This window comes from Lissotriton vulgaris, chromosome 12 (assembly GCF_964263255.1).
Source record: "Lissotriton vulgaris chromosome 12, aLisVul1.2, whole genome shotgun sequence".
Lineage (NCBI taxonomy): Eukaryota > Metazoa > Chordata > Amphibia > Caudata > Salamandridae > Lissotriton > Lissotriton vulgaris.
The window spans coordinates 658,498,966-658,519,222 of NC_141700.1; the positions used below are offsets into that span (position 1 = coordinate 658,498,966).

At 45.8% G+C, this 20,257-nt stretch overlaps 1 protein-coding gene across 2 annotated transcripts in view; it reads left to right on the forward strand.

The window, feature by feature from the left end:
• Window positions 1-20,257, forward strand: part of FBXO31 (F-box protein 31) — a 166,672-nt gene that overhangs the window by 130,324 nt on the left and 16,091 nt on the right. For both annotated transcript variants that reach the window (XM_086946544.1, XM_086946545.1), the window contains 2 exons: window positions 10,679-10,846; window positions 11,630-11,704. In XM_086946544.1, the coding sequence (XP_086802670.1) occupies window positions 10,679-10,846; window positions 11,630-11,704 (243 nt within the window). The remainder of the gene's footprint in view (window positions 1-10,678; window positions 10,847-11,629; window positions 11,705-20,257) is intronic.

Consider the following 20,257-nt stretch of genomic DNA (forward strand, 5'->3'; position numbering starts at 1 on the left):
TACAAACATCAAAGATGGACCTCTTAAGATCAGGAAATCAAAACAAGAGAAAATTTTGGAGTTTGCTAAATTGGTAAAGAGCTATGGTTGGTAAAAAGCTATGGTTGATCTTGGGTTTTTTTTTTTTTCCCCCCAAGGTCCAATGATTACGCTGCTTGGCATCCTCTTCTTTCTCCATTTGACTATACCCGATATATCCCAGCACGATGGGTATATGAACGCAGCATGGGTCCCATATGGTTATTCAATGTGGCTATGTTGGATTATGATTCTACTTGCTGTGGAGCAATTAGAGCGGCATACCCCGGAGCTCCTTCCAGTATATCTGAGACAGTAAGATCGCTTCCACATGCTACTAGTTGATTACCAAGGGCGAAAATGAGGACAAAAAAAAAAAAAAAAAGACCTATCTGTCCAACACAATGCATTTCCAGCCATGGAGGATACAACGTATTCTCCCTCTAACTAGCCAGTCATGAGTCTGAGAGTGGAAACTAAAACGGATTGGTTAGTGCTATAGCAGGAGAAGATGAAATGCATGCCTGTTGTCCATACAGGATTGAACTGTTCCTGTGGAGGGTCATATCCCTTGCCTGAACTTAATTTGGTTGCTGCTCTAAAGGTTGGAAAGGGTCGGTCAGCTAGCTGCATGAAATAGCCCCTGCACATTTTGTACTTGTGTGGAAATTACTTAGCTGCCATCAACCTTCCAAAGGAGTATGCTGTGGCACAACTCTCCTTGAAGAATTAAGGCACATAATCAGACGTTTCTCCAAACTACCAGATTATATGCATTTAGGGTACTTGCATGATGTAGAAGAACCAGTTGACCGTATCCATGCATGACGATTGACTACAACACTGGTACCAGTAGCTTTGCCAATCTGATAGCACATTCTAGTTGCAGATTTCTTACCTTTGATTATCCCCATGCATTAGACTTAGTCTGGAATATTTTTGAGCAGTACCCTTGTGCCCCGGAAGGTCGCATCATTCGGCTGTGCATTGGAGCCGTCGGTGCCTGAAGTGACGTGTACCGTACCTATATAGGTACCACCTCAATGTGCTGACTTTAATTCTTTCCCTTTCTAGTTTTTAATCCTGTCCATGAGACTCAGGACTAAAATAACCAACAGGGGGCAGTTTTAATATCACTTTCTACTGCATCTTTTTCTTATCACTGTTCCCAGTCAGGGTTGGTAGCACGTTGTACTCCCCCATATATGTTTTGGTTGTTTGTGTTGTCTATGTTATCCCCTCCCCTATGCTCCACCCTTTGCGTGGCTACACCAGGGTGTTTAGCAAGCATACCCGATGATGAAGCATGACACACACAAGTTTGTGTGTGAGTGAGGGCAGTTTTACTAACACTGTGTGTGCCCCCGCATGCTTTGTCTAGGCCTTTTTTCCTCACTACCCCTCTTGGTGTGTTAAGGTTACAATTAGAGGGTTGGGGTAGTGGAGTAGTTGACCCTCTCCCCCTTTTTTTCTGTGTGAGATACTCCATTATTTCCCTCCTGCGCCAGATACCGCTGATCCGGATTACTACTAAGTAATTTTTGACTGGTCTTTTTCAACTTTTTATTGACTGTTTTGAGATTTTATCTCCTGATGTGAGGATGTCACACAAGAAACCTGCTGGCTTCAAACATTGTGGGGGCTGTTATAGGCAAATGTTGGTGACAGACCCCCCAATTGGTCTCTTTGTGGTGCCTGTAGCCGGAGCATGACTCCAAGGTGTGTAACAACTGCTGCGCCATACACCTGAAGGTGCTGAGGGAGCGATCCCTCAAGCTCATAGACTCTGCAAGACTCGAGGTCCCTTTCGCATGAGAGGTCTCAGGACCGTACGCCGAGCCCCTCCCGACGTTATTCATCACACTTTAAGTCATTGGGAAGTGGGATAAGTCCTACAAGCTCAAGAAGTGAAGAAGTCCAATCACTCTTTGATTTCCCTGTGTTAGTCAAAGTCATTTGACAAGACAAAGGGGCATCAGCACTCCAGGTCCCATGAGTGGGATGGGTATGCTCAGACGTGAGTCCCATGCTCTCCACACCACTGGAGTCAAGCTATCCTGGCTGAAGGCGGCCATGTCTGAACTGGGGTGGTGTGGATTGCAAAAAAACTATGGATTTAGACCCAGATCTCTGTACTGAGGTGAATGTATGACATTGTTCTGCATTCTGTCCATCAACTGTTGTTTTTCCCACGAGTCGGTAGGGCCTGACCCAGGATCCGCTCCGTGCTTCCCTGATTTTCCTGAAGCCCCCCTAACCCTCCCACGCCCAGCTGAAGCAATTTTATGAGGTGCTGCGCCTCGTGTTTGGGCGGCCCTGCCCCTGTGGAGCATCTTTGGGCCCTATCTGAGGGGCCCATACTGGGACCGCGCTGGTACCAGTCGGACCCCAAGGATCCCTTGATGGATCCAAAGCAGAGCCTGCGACGAGGCGTTCTTAAGTGCCCACTACAGTTCCAACTCCCCTGGCAGCCCCTCATTTGATGCCAGCCCCATCGTCATTCCTGACTCCGACACAAAGCTGGATGGGCATCATAGATGCAGTGTCCAGTGCCGACAGAGGACATCCTTTCCAGAGTAAAGCCAGTGCCTTATGTGATGGATACACCTGGTGAGGGTGATGTTTGGGAGGGTTGTATGGACTCTTATGGAGAAGACCCAGTTGAGAACAACTAGTATGAGGAACTGGGTGAGGCCCGTGGACTGGACACTGCACCTGACCCTGGCCTGGTTTCCCCCTCCTACTATGGCTGCGGAAGAGGGAGCCTGTTTTGCAATGGTGGTGCGCAAGGCTTCTGAGATCCTGGACCTTAACATACCGTCATTGGCAGTCAAGACTAACGTTTTGACACTGGCACTTCATCTGGGATTCATCTCCTCAGAACCCTTACTTCCATTCAATGAAGCTCTTAGGGAAGTCCTACTTGGGGGGGCCTGGTCCAAGCCCTTCATTGGGGCTCCTGTGCATGGGACAATTGCCCGCCACCATCGCCCACTCCTTGGGGGGGGGGGGGTCCTAGTTTTATTACCCAGCACACCACCCCAGAGGGCTTGGTGGTCCAAGCCTCCTCATCCCTCATTCACCCTGGCGCATTCCCTAACATGCCACCGGATAAGGAATCCAAGAGGCTGGGCAGCATCTGTGGAGTATGTTCTCTTCCACCAGCCTGGCATTGCTGTCTGTGAACACTGCGCGCCTGTTGGGTTGTTATTCCCATTCACTATGGGATTTGGTTGCGCAACTGCTGCCTATAGTCCTGGAGGAAGCTCTGGCAATACACTCTCGGGCTGTTGCCGATGAGAGAGATACCACAAAACTCTCCATCAGATGTGGACTTGATACGCCATACTTACTGGGTAGAGCGATTTCATCATCGTAACCTTGCAGCACCGCACCTGGGTGAGAACATATGTTTTTTCGGGGCATGTGTTGCTTCCCTAGTGGACATGCCCTTTGATGGCATGCACCTCTTTGGAGACGAGGCAGATTCAGCTCTCGATGGTTTCAAGGACCGCAGGGTTACAGGCAGTTCCTTGGGCTTTTCCATGGTTCCTCGACAACTCCAATCCCCCTTTCGTGACTATGGAAGGGGTCTCCATCGGCGCCATACCCTCCCAACTACCACAGCCAGCAGGCTTCCCAGCCTTTTTGTGGCTTAGGGCAAGGGTCCCAGAGAACATGTGGGACAGGCAGCCAGCGGTCAGATCAGTCCACATAATCCCCTCCTCACTCTGGCACCAAGCCTATTTAGCCTGCTCTCAGACAGGCTATGGGCACCCAGTGGGAGACCGAATACTTAATCTTCTCCCCCACTGGCAGTCAGTAACATCAGACACCTCCTTTGTGACACCTCCTCCACCCATGCCTCCCATCTTTCGATTGGCTGACGGAGGACCATCTTTGCTTGCTTTGTGAAGAAGTACAGGCTCTCTTGGCCAAGTGAGCCATAGAGAGGGGACCTGTATCAGAATTAGGCTGTGGTTGTTTTTCCCTCTACTTTCTGGTGCCATAGAAGGACTGAGGACTTCATCCTATCATGGATCTGTGACTTGTCAACCTCTTCTTGAAGGAGAAATTTATAATGCTCTAGTTTTGTCGGCCCTAGATCTGGGAGACTGGATGGTAGCAATGGACTTGCAGAACACACATTTCCACATCCCCCTCTTGCTGGTCCACAAGTGCTATCTGCAGTTCACGGTGGGCTATAAGCACTTACAGTTTACTGTACTCCCTTTCCGCCTTTCTAGTGCTCCTCGATGAAGCTGTGGTTGCAGCTTTCATCGGAAGTCGGGAATCTCAGCCTTCCCCTACCTCAATGACTGGTTGTTGAAGGCAGGCTCGCCCCGCAGTTGTCACCCACCTTCAGACTACGGCGAACCTCTTGCACTCACTGGAGTGCACCATCAACTTGCCAAAATTACACCTCGTTCCCTCTCAGATGCTGCCTTTCATCAGAGCTATTCTCGACTCTGTGCGGTATCTGGCCCATTCCCCCGAGTTGACAGTCCAGTATATTCAGGCTATGATAGTGATGTTTCAGCCACTATCCTGGAATTTGGTGAGACGGACTCTGAGGCTGTTGGGCCTCATGGCCTCCTGCACCCTCCTGTTGACACATGCCCTTTGGCATATGTGGGCTCTGCAGAAGGACCTGAAGGCCCAGGGGACGCAGCATCAAGGGAATCTCTTCGTCATGGTCCAGATCTCAGAGGAAACTGCAAAAAACTTGCTGCAGTGGGTAACAAACCGCAATTGGCTAAGTGGCAGACCCCTCGCCCTTCCTCCAACCAGTTCTAATGGTGGTGACAGATGCATTACTCCTAGGCTGGTGTGGCCATCTGGGGGAGGTGGAGACCTCTGGTCTGGCAGAGTCTGAGCTTCACATAAACCTCTTGGAGCTACAGACGATTCAATTACATATTAAGGAAAGGCTGGTGCAGAGGTTCACTGATAACACCACTGCTATGTGGTACTGCAACAAACAGGACAGGGTCAGGTCATGGGCCCTGTGTTGAGTGGTTGCACATCTGGACATGGCTGGAACGTCAGTGTATTTCCCTGGTGGTGAGCATCTGGTGGGATCTCTGAATGCCAGAGCGGACAAACTCGGCCTAAGAGGCATAGTGGATCACAAATGCCTTCTCTACCTAGAAGTGGTGCAAGGCCTCTTTTACCAGTGAGGAGAGCGTTGGTTAGATTTTTTTTACATAACTGAGATCGCGCGGATCCAGCAGTTCTGCATGCTGGAGTTTCCAAGGCGACTCTCGCTCAGAGATGATTTTCCTCTTGAGTAGAGTTCTGGCCTTTACTACGTCTTTCTGCCAATGCCACACCTGCCCAGAGTTCTCAAGAAGATCAAGAACGGCCAGGTCCAAGTTATTCTTGTGGCTCTGGTTTGGACACAGAGAGTCTGGTATCCCGAGCTGTTAAGCATGATCATCGGTCTTCCGGTCAGGCTCCATCTGTGGGAGGATCTTCTTTTGCAGGTACAAGGCAGGGTTCTGCACCAGAACCTCCACACTCACAAACTACATGAGTGGAAATCGATGAGCAACAGTTGACCGCTTTTAACCTTCCTACCGAAGTCTGTGATGTTATTCTGTCTGTCAGGCTTCCCTCCACCATGATGGTATATGCCTGCCATTGGAAGAAATGTATACCATGGTGTACTTCCCACAACGTTGACCCTCTACAGTTATCGGTTTCCCACTTCTCTGGGGTGCTTTTTAATGCTGGTACCTTGTTTTTAAGTTCAGATTTGTATTTTAACCTTGTTTTTAAATCAGAATTGAACTTTTGTCGTGTTTTGCACTTCCTGCTTCTTTCTTGAAAGGTGCTAGACACATCAAGGAAGCCTCTGATTGGCTGGTGGGGAACCAGTCATAGGCAAGTGGCAGAGACTGTTAGCGCTCACACCCCTTCATATGGTGGCAGCAGAGCGGGGTCACTTGAGGCAAGCAGGTCCGCGCCTGGATGGCGCCAGGGGCCGGGACCACTGCCGTTTCCGGGTCAGTCCACCGGCATTACTCTTCAATTGAGCGAAAGCATATAGTGATCCTCTTGCCAAATGCTTGCTGCCATTTGCTGGACCTCACACAAGCAGAGACTCCATGTAGAAAGTGCAGTTTTTTGGTCTCACCTGGACTGGCTTCGAGCACAAAGGTTAGTGCTATACCACAGCCTCTGCATGCCACAAGTTCTTCGCTCTGAACTGCAGGTCACTGGTTAAACATAAACAGGCGATGTGGGACTTCTTGGAAGAACATATGCCAGATGCTGTGTTTCTGACAGAAACCTGCTTGACTGAGAATTCCTTGCCATACATTCTACAAGCCATTTCCCAAGGTTTCGCAATCGTGAGATTGGATAGCCGAACACAGAGAGGGGTGGTACTGCCATCATCTTTAAGCAGACTTTGCACTGCTCCTTCTCTGAATTATCCATCGAGAAGTGTGAGCAGCTTTTTTCTCCTTAACTCTCTCAAGTAATTTCACTTTAACAGGGACTTTAATCTACCGCCCTCTGCACTTGACTTCTAGCTTTGTCACAACTTTAGCCGATGTACAATCTCCACTCACTCTGCACTATCCTATTCTCTTAGTTATCAGCAATTTTAATCTGCACTTCGACTATGCTTCTTGTCCCATGGCAGCGGCCTTGGTTGCTGACTTGGAAGACCTCCAGCTTTATTAATCTGTTTCTTCCCCTACCCATAGACTTGGGCATTTTCTCAATCCTATATTTTCCAATATGGTCAATTAGTCTACTGATCCCCCCCCCCCCCCCCCCCCCACCCCAACCCCTCCACCCCTCTTCGACTCACCTGGACCGGCCATCTTGCTATTCCTTTTTTGGTTCCCTTTACCAAATCCCTATCCTGTCTGTCTACAGCCCAGGTAGTACGGTCATGCAAGTGGGGTAGGGTGACTCCCGCCAGCTTTATTCAGGTGTTACTCAAGATGTCCCTCCATCGATAGTTGTGTTGATATAGCAAATTTACAACTGGAATGTTGGATTTCTTATGCACTAGATCAAATAGCCCTGTTGGCTGATCAGACTCTCTGTAGACCGAAACCATCTGAGTGGTAAATAATTAACTAATCTCACTTAAAAAGAACTGTAAGCGCTTGGAGTGTTCTTGGCGTAGAGCTTATGACTGTCAGTAAAACTACTGGTGGTTTGACGCCCCTTAAAGCATATCATGGCTGGATTAGACAATCCCGTTGCGATTTCTACGCAAACAAAATCCTTTCTGCACAGAAGTCCTCTCTAGAAATGTTTGCCATTGTGAAGTCCCTCTCCTCACTATGTCGAGTTTCAGCTAACACAGCGCCTTCTGAGGATGGATGTAGTATTTTAGTTCAGTTCTTCTCGAACAAAGTGGTAACTATTTACACTTCTTTTCCACTGTAGTCCAGAGATGCTCCTTGTCTTAACACCTGGTTCAAATCCTCAGAGGATTGCTCTAGGTTGCTTCACTTCAAACCTAGTGCACGCATGGTCGAGGGTAGCTGCAGCAAGTCGCGCACCCGGCAAAAACCACGTAACGTTGCAGATTACCATGCAACAGCCTATGAAGCCTATTCTCTGAAATAATTGGCATTCTAGGTCGAACCAACGGTGATAACTATCACAAGCAGGTACCACCCTAAATAAGAGAAAGGGGGACCTCTCAATCATAAATCATGATTGGGGCTGACTTAGCAAAAACGTTTTACTTTTTCTGGTCCCGATGAAGCGCCAGTGATCAATCTGACCATTATTAGACGTGAAACATGTCAATCTTTTAGTTACTAGGGGCCATTATTACCCCACTAGTAACAACAACCTACAGGTTTTTTACTCTGACAGGGGAACCAGTATATTAAAAACGTTTGGGATATCCCCTAGCCAGATTTAATATTTAATCTCACACTCACTTTTCACGACCCCACTAAGTATTCACACTCACTAAATTGCGAAATAAAAAGACCTTCTCCCTTCCCAAACTAGATCTGGCAGTAGTGATAGATGCTTCACTCTTGGGGATTGGGCGGCCATCTGGGAGAGGTGGAGATCAGAGGACTCTGGTCTCCAGCAGAGTTCAGACTCCACATCAACGTGCCAGAGCTCTGAGAGATCCATATGGCATTGAAAGTATTTTTGGACAACACTCACCTTGTGGTACTTCAACAAACCGGACAGAGTGTGGTTGTGGACACTTGGCCAAGAGGCTCTATGTCTCTGGAAGTGGCTGGAACAGCAGGGCATTTCTCTAGTGGTTCAAAACCTGGCAGGTTCCCTGAAAGACTGTGCGGACAAACTTAGTTGTCGAATCCTTGCGCATCACAAGTGAAGTCTCCATCCGGTGGTGAAAACTCTCCAACAGTGGAGAGAGCGCGGTTCGATCTGTTCACCTCTGCCGAGAACGTGCAATGCCAGCAGTTTTGCGCTTTGGAGTTTCCAAGGCTGCTCTCGCTTGGAGACACTTTTCGTCTCGAGTGGAACTTGCGCCTCCAGTGCACCTTTTTGCCCATACCTCTCCTGCTCAGAGTTCTCAAGAAGATCAGGAACGACCGGGCTCAAGTTATCCTTGTAGCTCTGGGCACAGAGAGTTGATCTACCGAGCTTCTGCAAATGAGCATCGATCTTCCGATCAGGCTGCCCCTCCAGGAGGATCTTCTGTAGCAGCAGCAGGGGCTGGTCCTCCTCAACCTGTCGACCTTGTGCTTCTTGTGTGAAGATTGAGCGGCAACAGTCGACTGCTTTTGACCTTCCCCTCTAAGTCTTTAATGTTATTTTGGCAGCCAGGCACCCTTCCACCAATACATTATATGCCTTCCAGTGGAACAAATTTGTATCATATGGTACATAAAAGCAGTAGCGGCTGCTACCTCACCCAGGTGGTGGTGGTGGTGGTGGGGGGACGGAAACAGAAAATAAAATGCGCTTACCTCGCTGCAGCAAGCTGGCTGCCGTCTTTCCTCCGTCCTCTTCCTTCTGTCTCTGGTCCCAGCAGCAGGAAGCTCCCAGGCTGCCCTAAGCCAATCCCAACGCTGCAATGCAATGCAATGCAATGCAATGCACAATTCCTAAAATAGCTTGTAAATGAATAGTATTAGTATTTTAAGATATGTTTAAATGTGCGTTAGAAAAAAATGCTGACATCTTAAAGCCTTTTGTTTCACAATGGTTGTCATCGAGCTCACTTGACAAAAAACCTCTAACTGTAATAAGAGAAAGGAAAGTAACCGCCATTTTCCAGGATAAGATGAGAAACAATTTGTAAAAAGACAAACTGTCATTTGCCCTCCATCCTTCACAGACAGCAAATGTGTCAAGATAAAAACAAGATTTATAGGCATCTTCATTGCTCATTCACTTTCTGAATGAACAGAACACCTGTTCCTTTCAGCTTAAATTAACTTCCCAGAACTGACAAGTGAATAGCTCGACCTGCTAAAACTTGACTCTCCATAGCGAGTGGGCAAGTAGATTTTTCTAGGCCTGCTCACTTATAGGTCACTTTCCTTGTATTCCCAATTTCTCTTCTTGCCTTGTATGTCACTTTGCACATATGCACTTTAGTAATGCTTTGAATTGACGATGTCCCATGCCACTTTGCACACCTGCACCTTTTGATGTTGCAGATAAGTGGACATTCGGACATGCCATGCGAAAGACCGAGTCAGGTCAAATTGTCATGCAGTGAGTACTCAGCGTTAACTCGTGTACCTTTTGTAATGTTTTAACTGAATTGTGCTGTTAGTAACTTTGCTCACCCGCACTTTCTTGTCTTTGAAGAGTACTTTAAGCATTTATACTGCAGCACTTTATTGCACAATTTTTAATAATCTATCAAACGTTTGTACAGATGCATTGTATTGAACATCCGATCATGCAGCTTTCCATTTTTCCTTAACACTATATATTTGAAAGGGAGAAAAACTAGTAGAATGTACTACTGAGGATTTCCATTTAATTATGTTAACGCAATACAGATTATGGTCTGTTGTATGACCCCATGCTGTGTCTTGTATGATTGTTTAACCTGGTTTTGAAATTATTTTAATTATTGTGGAAATAAAAGATATTCATTCATTCTCTTCTTGCTTTAGCAAATCCCTTTATTCCAATATTGTATATAATGCGGATTACATCAGGATATATTGCACACTAAATTCTCAGTTTTATACAATATCACTTATCATTCAGACCTTTTACTTTCATGAGTTGTGGTGTTTTCTTTTATTTTGTTGCTTTTTATTTCTGCCTATCGGATTTAACTTTACTGGATGTATGCATTATATGATTATTTTATACTTCTATTATTCAAGTTAGTAGAATCTTCCATATTTTTCTTTCTTTGAGATGAAATTCAGGAGAACATATGATGACCTTTATTTTGTGATGGTTTGTTCTGCGCATATTCGAAAGTGATATGATACATTCAGTAGGTAATTTTCTTTTTTGCCTATCATATCTGTGTGTTTTCAACTTCATTTAACTCACTGGAGAGGGAAACGAACCAGGATGTGACATTTACATGTCTTACTCAGGTTTGTACTTGCAACTGTGCTGGGATGTACCAGGGTAAACATGCTGTTAAGAGCACTATTTGCTTGTTTAGCACTGACCTAAAGGCATGCTTTGTAATGTGTCCATTTTTCCTGTTTTGCAGGTGGATGGCTTGTTCATTATTGGCTGGATGTACTTGCCCCCCCATGACCCTCATGTCGACAACGCAATGAGGCTGAAACCTCTCTTCAGGGTACACTTAATGGAGAGAAAATCTGCAACTGTAGAGTGCATGTACGGCCATAAGGGTCCACACAATGGACACATCCAGGTATGACCTCCAGATTGGGACATTGTTTACAGTCTATCTAGTCTTAGGATATGAAGTCTAGTTCTCTAAAATAAACTTGAATTTCCTTTCCTTTTGATGATATATGGTTCTGTGCCATGCACTTCCTGGATTACATTTGAAAGTTATGCTATTTGCACGAAGACAACAGTGTAATTTGGCCATGTAATATAGTGTGTGCAAGCTGCAATATTTCAGCTATGTAAAACACCAACAGACTTATTGTATGTCAGTGTGTACAATTTTGCAACTTTCACTTGAATATAATACATGTTTTCTGGAACATTGTAACTTACCATCATATTTTCACAAAGAAACAAAAGTTTGAGATGCTGTTAACTGTTCCTATGTGCTTTTAGACTGCCAGTTTGTACACTCCCTGTAGAATGACAGGTCAATGTCTAGAATAGCACTGCACTCTACTCAGGACATTTGGACAATATTGCAGAAATATAACCAAAATGAATTGATATGTCTACAATAATAACTTTCTTTTCTAAAAAAAAAAAAGTGAAATATTGATTGAAGACTCCTGTAAGCCACACCTTTAAGATTAGTATAGCAGATTTATGTTGTGTACTCCAGAACACTGAACTGGAGATTTTCCCCTTAAGTGAACTGTGGTAAGCTAAACTATTTTTACACATAGGATCTGCACTGAGTATGGCATGCCAGAACCCATGTAGTCTATTAGAAGTAATATATATTAGCAGTACTTACTGTGTGCCCAATCATTCACATATTTCTTTTGTGATTTGTTGGTAGATTGTCAAGAAAGATGAGTTTTCCACGAAATGCAACCAGACAGATTATCATCGCATGTCTGGTGGAAGGCAAGAGGTAAGTAGAATTTCTTTCATGGCAGGATTTGTAATTCCTCTGTTTAAATGTACAATTATTTTATGTTGGGAAAACTTATTTGAAAGGCTTGTTGATGCCTAAGCTTTTAGAGTTGATAAATCGCCCAGAATGAGTGCATTAGTTGAATGTGGCCACCTTACTCCCAGCATCTTATCAATACTAATTAGTGAAGAACTCACTTTGTCTATTAACATTGAAGTCCTCCAATTACTCATCCCTCCTCACCCCCCCTCACCCTCAACACCGTAATCCATTTGAGATGATTTTAAATGTATTCTGGCATTTCATCCCATTTGGCAGTCTCATGTTAGTGTGAGGTAGAAATTGAAGCGATCAGCTCTGCATCTTCAGGGGTGCAATCGTATGTGCTAGTATGTAGCAAGAGAAGCAAGTTGAACAGAGTGGTGAGATTATTGCTACTTTGCCAAGTCATTCCTCTTTAAACTTATAGTTTTGTGGTAATACTCCTGTTGGCACACAGGGGTATGCAATTGTGTGGTTCAATGTAAAACGAACAAAGATATTTTATTTAATAAAAGATCCACCAGCTAGATAATCTGCAGAGTTGGCTAAAACAATTCAGTAGCTCGGACTCACTACAAATACACTCTAAGAATATCACATAAGAAACTTGCCTACTGTCAAATTTCTCTTGTTGATTGCTGTGTTCTGGCAATATTTAAGTAAGGTCTCTTTCAGATAGTGTTTATATTTCTACTGTACTCTCTGTTTATGGAGTGGGAAAGTGTTTTTCTGGTTCGTTAAACAACAAGGAAACAAAAACTCTGCAATACTAAATATATTTTAAACATCTTGAAAGAGTGATACTTTTTGTCTTGAATTTCAGAGACCGTTGAATGTTTGTGTCCATGTTGTCAAAGTAGACGTTTTGCAGCATGATTTTGGGATAGGTTTACATGCTGTGCATGTTTCTGCTGTCTTCTGGTTGCATCTAAAATTTTACAGTGCTTTTCTAAAGAAAAACATTTGGTGGTAAAGTTGGAATTCAACGAGAGAATGTATGTAATAAAACTTTTTTGTGATGAGTTGCAGCTCTATCTTGCCTCTGCATCATCTTCAGATTCATTCTTCTGCCTCTTGGTTCATTTGCAACTGCTTTAAGTGTAAGTTACTTAGGAGGAAGCTAAAAAAATAAACTAAAATTGCAGCATCAGTTCAACTTATAAATCAAACGGGCAATAAAGCTTCTGATTTGTTAGACATGTGTTGTGCAAGGATATCTGAGAATAAATACTATTTAATGTTAGCGACGTCGAACCACCTCACTTTTGAATATTCATCGGGCATTGGGCTGTCTCTGGCCACTTTTCCAACAGTACGTCTATTCACCAGTAGGTGGCGGCGTGTAGCTCTGCACTGATGCAGTTAGACTTGGGAAATAACTTTCATAGCCTATATAGACGCCACTGCTGCACACTGACCTCCGTTCCTTTCACGGATCCAGAGCTCCCTTTTATCTCTTAGAGATCTCTTTTGCAAAAATGTCTTAACAGTGTGCAAGGGAAATGTCACCTCCCAAGATTACATGTTTTAAACCCTGTAAGGGCTGCCAGGTTTGCCTGTGATGCCTGTGGTTGAGTCATGATTAAGGCCTGCAGTGGCTGCACATCAATGAACCTGAAGGGCATGCGGAAGGCAAACTGTACGTCTCAAAGCTCTGGAAGATTCCTGGTCAAGATAGGTCGAAGTCCAGTTCTGCGTCCAGTAGTCGATCCTGAGGTTGTTTATCATTGCTTTCCAAATCTTTGAGTAAGTCAAAGAAAAAACATTAAAACATCAAGTATGACTTAGTCTCTACTCGCCACTTTTGTACTCCTGAGAAGGTGCAAGTGCGTCACCGTTCTTCATAATCTTGCTCCTAAATCCAGTCGACTTTGGAACCCATCTCGCAACATCTCGCAACATGTCCCGGCACAATCCAAGTTTCGAGGGCCATCTGAGACACTGAGGAAGACCTAAGAGTTCCATGAGTCCATGCTCTGACTCTTCGAAACACTTCCAACTTCCACTGGTGCACCTGTGGGCATCAAGGAGCCGAGAAGCCCTCCATTTGGTATACTGCCAATGGGTTTGCCCTCAGTGGGCCTTTCCTGGCTTCTGGACAGACTCCACCTCAACCTCCATGCCGGTTCATGGGGTATTGATGCAGATGCCAGCGGATGAGGTCCCATTGTGCTCTCCAACTCTGAGGCAGTGCTGCTATGACCTCTGCTGGTGTTGCACCCGGTTTCCGCCAAACCGCAGTCTGATCTTTGCATCACACCTCCACAAGAATGACCCCACACATTGCATTCCTTGTTTGGCACAGATCCTGACCGAGATTATGATGCAGGTGAGGAAATTGGCCAACCCTAACATGAAAAGAATTAATCTGATGACCCTCAAGAGGCCAGTGGCCTTGACACCTCTTCTGTTTCTGGCCTTCTCACACCCTCCAGTCTTGTCACTAAAAAGTGTTTTCGATGTGATGATCATGTGGAGGGCTGTCAAAGTTCTAGACCTCCATTTTCCCTCCTTAGATGGCCAAAAACAATGTTTTGACTGACGTTTTCCAGCTAAGGCAAACTATTATCAAGCCCCTCCTACCTTTATTGAGGCACTAACTGGTTCCCTTAGGGGATTTTGTGAGGCCTTGCTCTGGCCCTCAATAAATCGCTATATTACAGCACACCTCTGACCTGTCTCTGCCGACCCTGAATTTTTGCCTCAGTAACCCTCTCCTGAGAGCTTATTGATGTAGGCATCTACTAGTCGGACAAGTCTGAATACTTTTCCGATGTCTTCTCTGGTAGGGAGTCTGAAGTGTAAGACCTTTAGGGAAAGGGTTTCCTTTTACCAGTTTGGCACTCCAGCCTGTCAATGCCAGTACCTGATTGGGCAATATTCCCAACCTCTTTGGGGCTCAAGTCCTCCCCAGTGTCGTGAAAGACCTTTGACCTGTTCTGATAGAATCCATACAGGACGGTTGTGACTTAGCCAAACTCAGAATTCGTTGTGGCCTAAACACGACCAGTTTCATAGTGAGCCATTTGCAGCAGTGTCGCCATTCGGTCAGCTGTTTCTTTAGGCGATGTGTAGTTCACCTACTGGACATGTGCTTTGACGGGTCGTTTTTGTAGACAAGGCTGCTTCCACACTGGGGCAGTTCAAAAAGAGAAGTGCCGTAGCATGTTCCTGGGTTAATCTGTCTCGACTTGCCAGCAACATCATCCCTATCATTCCTTTCGTCCCAAAGGAACCCCGTACTCCATCCACTTCAATCTCAACAAGGTGGTTGGCCATTTCATGGCTGAGATTGTGACACCCACTGAGTCTCGGGATCATCAAGCTTGTCAGCCTACTGCCATCCTCCAACACTCTGCCTGCCAAACCCTTTTAGCATGCCCTTAATGAAGCACAGCCCCCGGGTTGGAGGCAGGATCTAACCATTCTTTTCAGGTTGGCAGGTCATAACATTGGACAGGTGAGTGCTGTAGCGTTTGGAGAAGGTATACTCCCTGCAGTTCATAGCCACTCCCCCACCCCATCCCGCGCCAGACTGACTAAGGACAATTTGTCCATCTTATGACCTGAAGTGCAAGCCCTTTAAGCCAATAGGTCTACTGAGATGGTGCTTGCTCCTGAAGTGGGCCATAGCGATTATTCCAGCTACTTTCTGGTGCCAAAGGAGGACAAATATGTTTATCCTTTTTAAGACTTGCACCCTTTCAATGCCTTCTTCTGTGAGGATAGATTCAGAATGCTCACCATGGCCCAGGTCCTGTCTGCCCAGGAACCTGAAAACTCAATGGTGGACTTGGATCTGCAGAACACCTATGTCCATAGTCCCGTCCTGCAGGCCCATTGACACTACCTGAGGTTCATGGTAGGACAGGAGCATTTTCAGCTTGCGGTGCTCCACTTTGGTCTAAGTGGTGCCCCTCTGGTGTTCATAAAAGTGATGGCACTGGTGTAGCAGCACCTTCGGAGGTTGGGGTTCCAGTCTTCCCTCTACCTTGATGACTAGCTGTTGAAGGCAGGTTTTACCCAGGCAATCGTCAACCACCTTCAGACTGTAGAGAACCGCCTGTCATCTTTGGAGTTCCCTATCAACGTAACATAGTCACATCTGGCTCCTTCACAGATGCTCTCTTTCATCTGAGCCATTCAGGACATGGTTGGGTTTTGTGTGTTTTTCCCAGAGAGGAGAGTTCAGGATATTAAGGCTATTATCTCAATCTTTTAGCCTTGGTCCTGAATTTTAGTGAGAGAGACTCATGGCTGCTGGTCAAGCACACCAGCGGCATACGCAGGCTCTGCAGTTGAATCTGAAGCCTCAGTGGCCACAACATCCAGGGAACTTCTCAGACCATGTCCAGATTTTGGAAGAGACTGCAAAAGAACTGCACTTTGTGGTACAAGACCTTAATTGGGTCCAAAAAAGACCCCTCCCCCCTACTTCACTCAGAGCTAAAAGTAGTGACCAATGCGTCACTCCTGAATTGTGGCAGCCACCTGGGATAGGTGGAGCTCTGAGCCTCTGGTCTCTGGGGGAGTCCTGGCACTGCATCAGCCCTCTTGAGTTGTCATCTGCTTGGCATTGAAAGCCTTCCTTCCATCCATCAAGGAGAGGCTGGGATGGGTGATTATGGACGACACCTTCGCCATATGGCATTTCAACAAAAGGGTGAGATGGGGGTCACAGTCCCTGTGCCAGAAGACTCTGTGCCTCTGGAAATGGAAGGACCATCTAGGCATTTTTGTAGTGGTGAGCCATGTGGCAGGCTCCTTGAATGCCATTGTGGACAAACTCTGCTGTAGACGACCAGCTGATCATGAATGGCAGTTGCACCGATAGATAGTGCAAGGTCATTTCAGCAAATGGGGAGAACCTTGGCTCAATCTGTTCACCACTGCCGGGAATGTGCAATGTCGGCAGTTCTGCGCATTAGAAGTTCGATGGCATCTCTATCGTGGAGACACTTTCAGCCTAGGGTGTATGGCTTTCTGCTGATAACCTCCTCTGGCCTGAGTTCTAAAGATCACCAAGATGAACCAGGCCCAAGTCATCCCAGTAGCACTGAATTGGGCAAGGAAAGTATGATATCCAGAGTGCCTGGGCCCGAACATCGGGCCTTTGATTAGGCTGCCCCTCCACGAGGACCAGGTGTCGCAGTAAATAACTGGCCTTTTAAAATCTTTGCCTCCATGTATGGAGTTTGAGCAGTGAAAGCTGAACACCTTCAACCTTGTTCTGGGGTGTTTCTCTTGGCAGCCAGGTGTCACTTGAACAAAACTGTATACGACTGTCAGGACAGATTTGTGACTTGGTGCAGCACTCATTAGATAGACGTTCTTTAGGCACAATGATCTATTGTTTGTTGTTTTGTCTCTCTCCCTGGAAGACTTTCCTCTGGATACAGTTAAAAGATTTCTTTTGGCTTTTTTACAGTTCTGGGACCAACATTCATTGTTTGTTTAAATCACCGGTTGTGCGTGTTTTTTGGAAGGCCTACCACATCTGTTTCCTCTCTTTCCCTTTGTCATGCCACAGTGAGACCTTAACTTTGTCTGTAGCAATTTAATGTGTACTCCCATGGAGCCGCTCCACAGCTGTCCCTTGCAGTTCTCACCCTAAAGACAGTGTTCCTCATTGCCATAACATTGGTGAGTCACGTAAGCGAGCTTCAAGCTCACTGTCAACTCGCTGTACACCACCTTTTTCCTGGACAAACTGGTTCTGTAGGCGTGTCCATCTTTCTTGCCGAAAGCCTTTCCACGTCTTTCAAACCATCATCCTGCTGGTGTTTTATGCTCTGTCTCACTCCTACAAGGAGGAGGAGAGACTTGATCATTTGGACCCCAAGAGAGCAATGTGCATTTACATTGATCATACCGCAGAACACTGGAGGATGATTAGCTGTTTGTGGGGTTCGCTGTAATGAAAAAAAGTACAGGAGTGGACCATCTCCCGATGGATTGTGCCCTGCATTAAGATCTGATGTGCGTTTGCTGTGAAGCAGCCTCTGAGCTCCTTGCACCAGAACTAAAGGTGCTACTACTGCGTTGGCATGCAGAGTTCTGTCCTGGACATCTTCCAGGCAGCTGCAAGGGCGTTACCCCATACTTTCATGAAGCACTACTGTCTGGACAACAAGGTTCACAGACCGGGGCATTTTATCTGCTCATTCCTGAGCACTTTTTAGTTTGAGTCCATTCACAGACTCTCCTCCAGACAGGTCTTGCTTTGGCATATATTTAAAAGGTTATTAACCTGCAGTTGGTATCCATCAGAAGAACACGTTACTTGCCTTCGGTAATGCTCCTTCTGGTAGACATTCTAACCCTAAATTCCCCACCGACCTTCCTGTTCTGTTCATTGTACAATATCCATTAATAAGATCTGAAGTCTGGGAATCTGCACACTAGTCACAACCAATTTTCTTTTGGGGCTGTGCGTCTAGGGTGTTGACATCTTCAAAAGCAACTGACATAAGCGCGAAGGAGTGTTGCCTATATAAGCCACAACCTCATTCCCAGAGCAGAATAGCATATGTAAGGAGCCGCATGGTGCAACCTACCAGCATGCAGAGGTACTGCTAGAAATGTTTCCAGCTCCAGTCTGATGCCTGAGGAATATTCAGGAGGTGAGGAATCTGCATTTACATAGTATCTACTAGAAAGAGAATTACCAAAGGTAAGTAACTCTGTTTTCAAGATTCCTCAGACTGATGTTTTTCATGGTTCGGAAAGTTCATGTCATTTGTTTTTGTACTTGTAATCAGAATTTCTTTTGGGGTAGATGAATACACATTTTCTACAACCACAATCTAACGAAGAAATCATGCCGATAAATGTAACACTTGCAGCAAAATCCAGGTAGCAATACTTAAGACTCTAAAGCAGAAATGTTGTGCTTGGTACGCTGGTTCTAATGAGATTACCCCCACAGGACTTCCCAAACAAGGAAGGGCATTTTAATCAAGACATATATTGTGCTCTCTGTGAAGATCATCATAGGCAAAAGCTTTAGCGTCATTAAAACTCCTAGTTACACACTATTGAAGGCACCGGCTACAACATTGTTTTTATGAAGATAGAATCCATGCATTTTTGAACCGAATAAAGAACTTGCTACTCAACCATTGAAGATTCTTGACTTACCTGGATTGAATGAATATAATGCTGTGACTATATGGTGTCCATCCATAAAGAATATTGCTTTTTTTCTTGGTTATCATACCACATAGAAATAGATCATTTTCACACTTCTGTAGAGTGCTGGACATTGTGTCAAATTGTGTATGTTTGAGATTTTTTAGTCTCAGGGAGACCTAGGGGTCTGGATCTCCTGTCCTTGGCACCTAAAAATTACAGATATTAAAGTGACACTAGTGGATAGGTGCAATATTGTATAGCCTCAAACCCCTGTGCTCGGTGTATATAATATTGAAGGAGCCCACTTAAGCGCATAAGCATCACACATATAAGCTCCACAACACTTATGCCGGGTGCTTATCCCCTGAGAAAATGCATACGCTGTTGTTGCCAGGCTCCAGGTGTAAGATCCCAATATTAGCATTGATCGAAAGAAAAAATAGAGTTAAACAGACTCCACTGTGAAAATCCCTGCTCATAATTTTGTTAAAAGGACAATACATGGGGTAGTCAAAAAAAAAAGGAAGAAAGAGGTCAGGTAGCCCAGGACTCTGTAGACCATATCTAATGCTCACTGTGCCTAGAGCACCAGGAGGTGAGCTTCAATCGTTCAATCAATCAGGGAATTGTAAGCACGCTACTCACTGTGAGGGTCTCAAGTCGCTACGGGGAGGGAGGGGGTCCGCAGATCTGTTTAGCCGAAGAGCCAGGATTTGAGGGTCTTCCTGAAGGTATTCAGGAAGGGAGTCCGTCTGATGTCTGCCGGTAGCTCGTTCTAGGTCTTGGCTGTAATGTGAGAGAAGTATCTTCCGCCTGCTCTGGCTCTGTGGATGCGCGGGGTTTCGGCCAGTGCGAGGATGGAAGATCGGAGGTTTATTTTGGGTACGTGGAAATTTATTCTGTTGTTGAAGTATTTAGGTCAGTTGTTGTGTAGGCATTTGTAGGCGTGAGTGAGGATTTTGAAGGGGACTCTTTTCTCCACTGGGAGCTAGTGGGGACTTCGTAGGTGTTGACTGATGTGTTTGTGTCGGGGAATTCCGAGGACGAGTCTGGCGGCGGTGTTCTGTATTGTCTGGAGTTTGCGGAGAAGGGACTTGTGATATCGGCGTAGAACGCATTTCCATAGTCCAGTCTGCTGATGATGAGTGCATGGGTGACTGTCTTCCTAGACTCGGGGAGGGGATCCACTTGAAGGTCTTACGGAGGGGAGGGTGTTGAAGCAGCTGGAGGTGACGGCATTGACCTGTCAGTTCATGGTGAGTGATGAGTCTAGTACGATGCCGGGGTTCTTGGCGTGGTCTGAGGGGGTAGGTGGGCTTCTGAGGGCGGTCGGCCACCAGATGCTGTTCCATGCAGAAGGGTGGTACAGAGGAC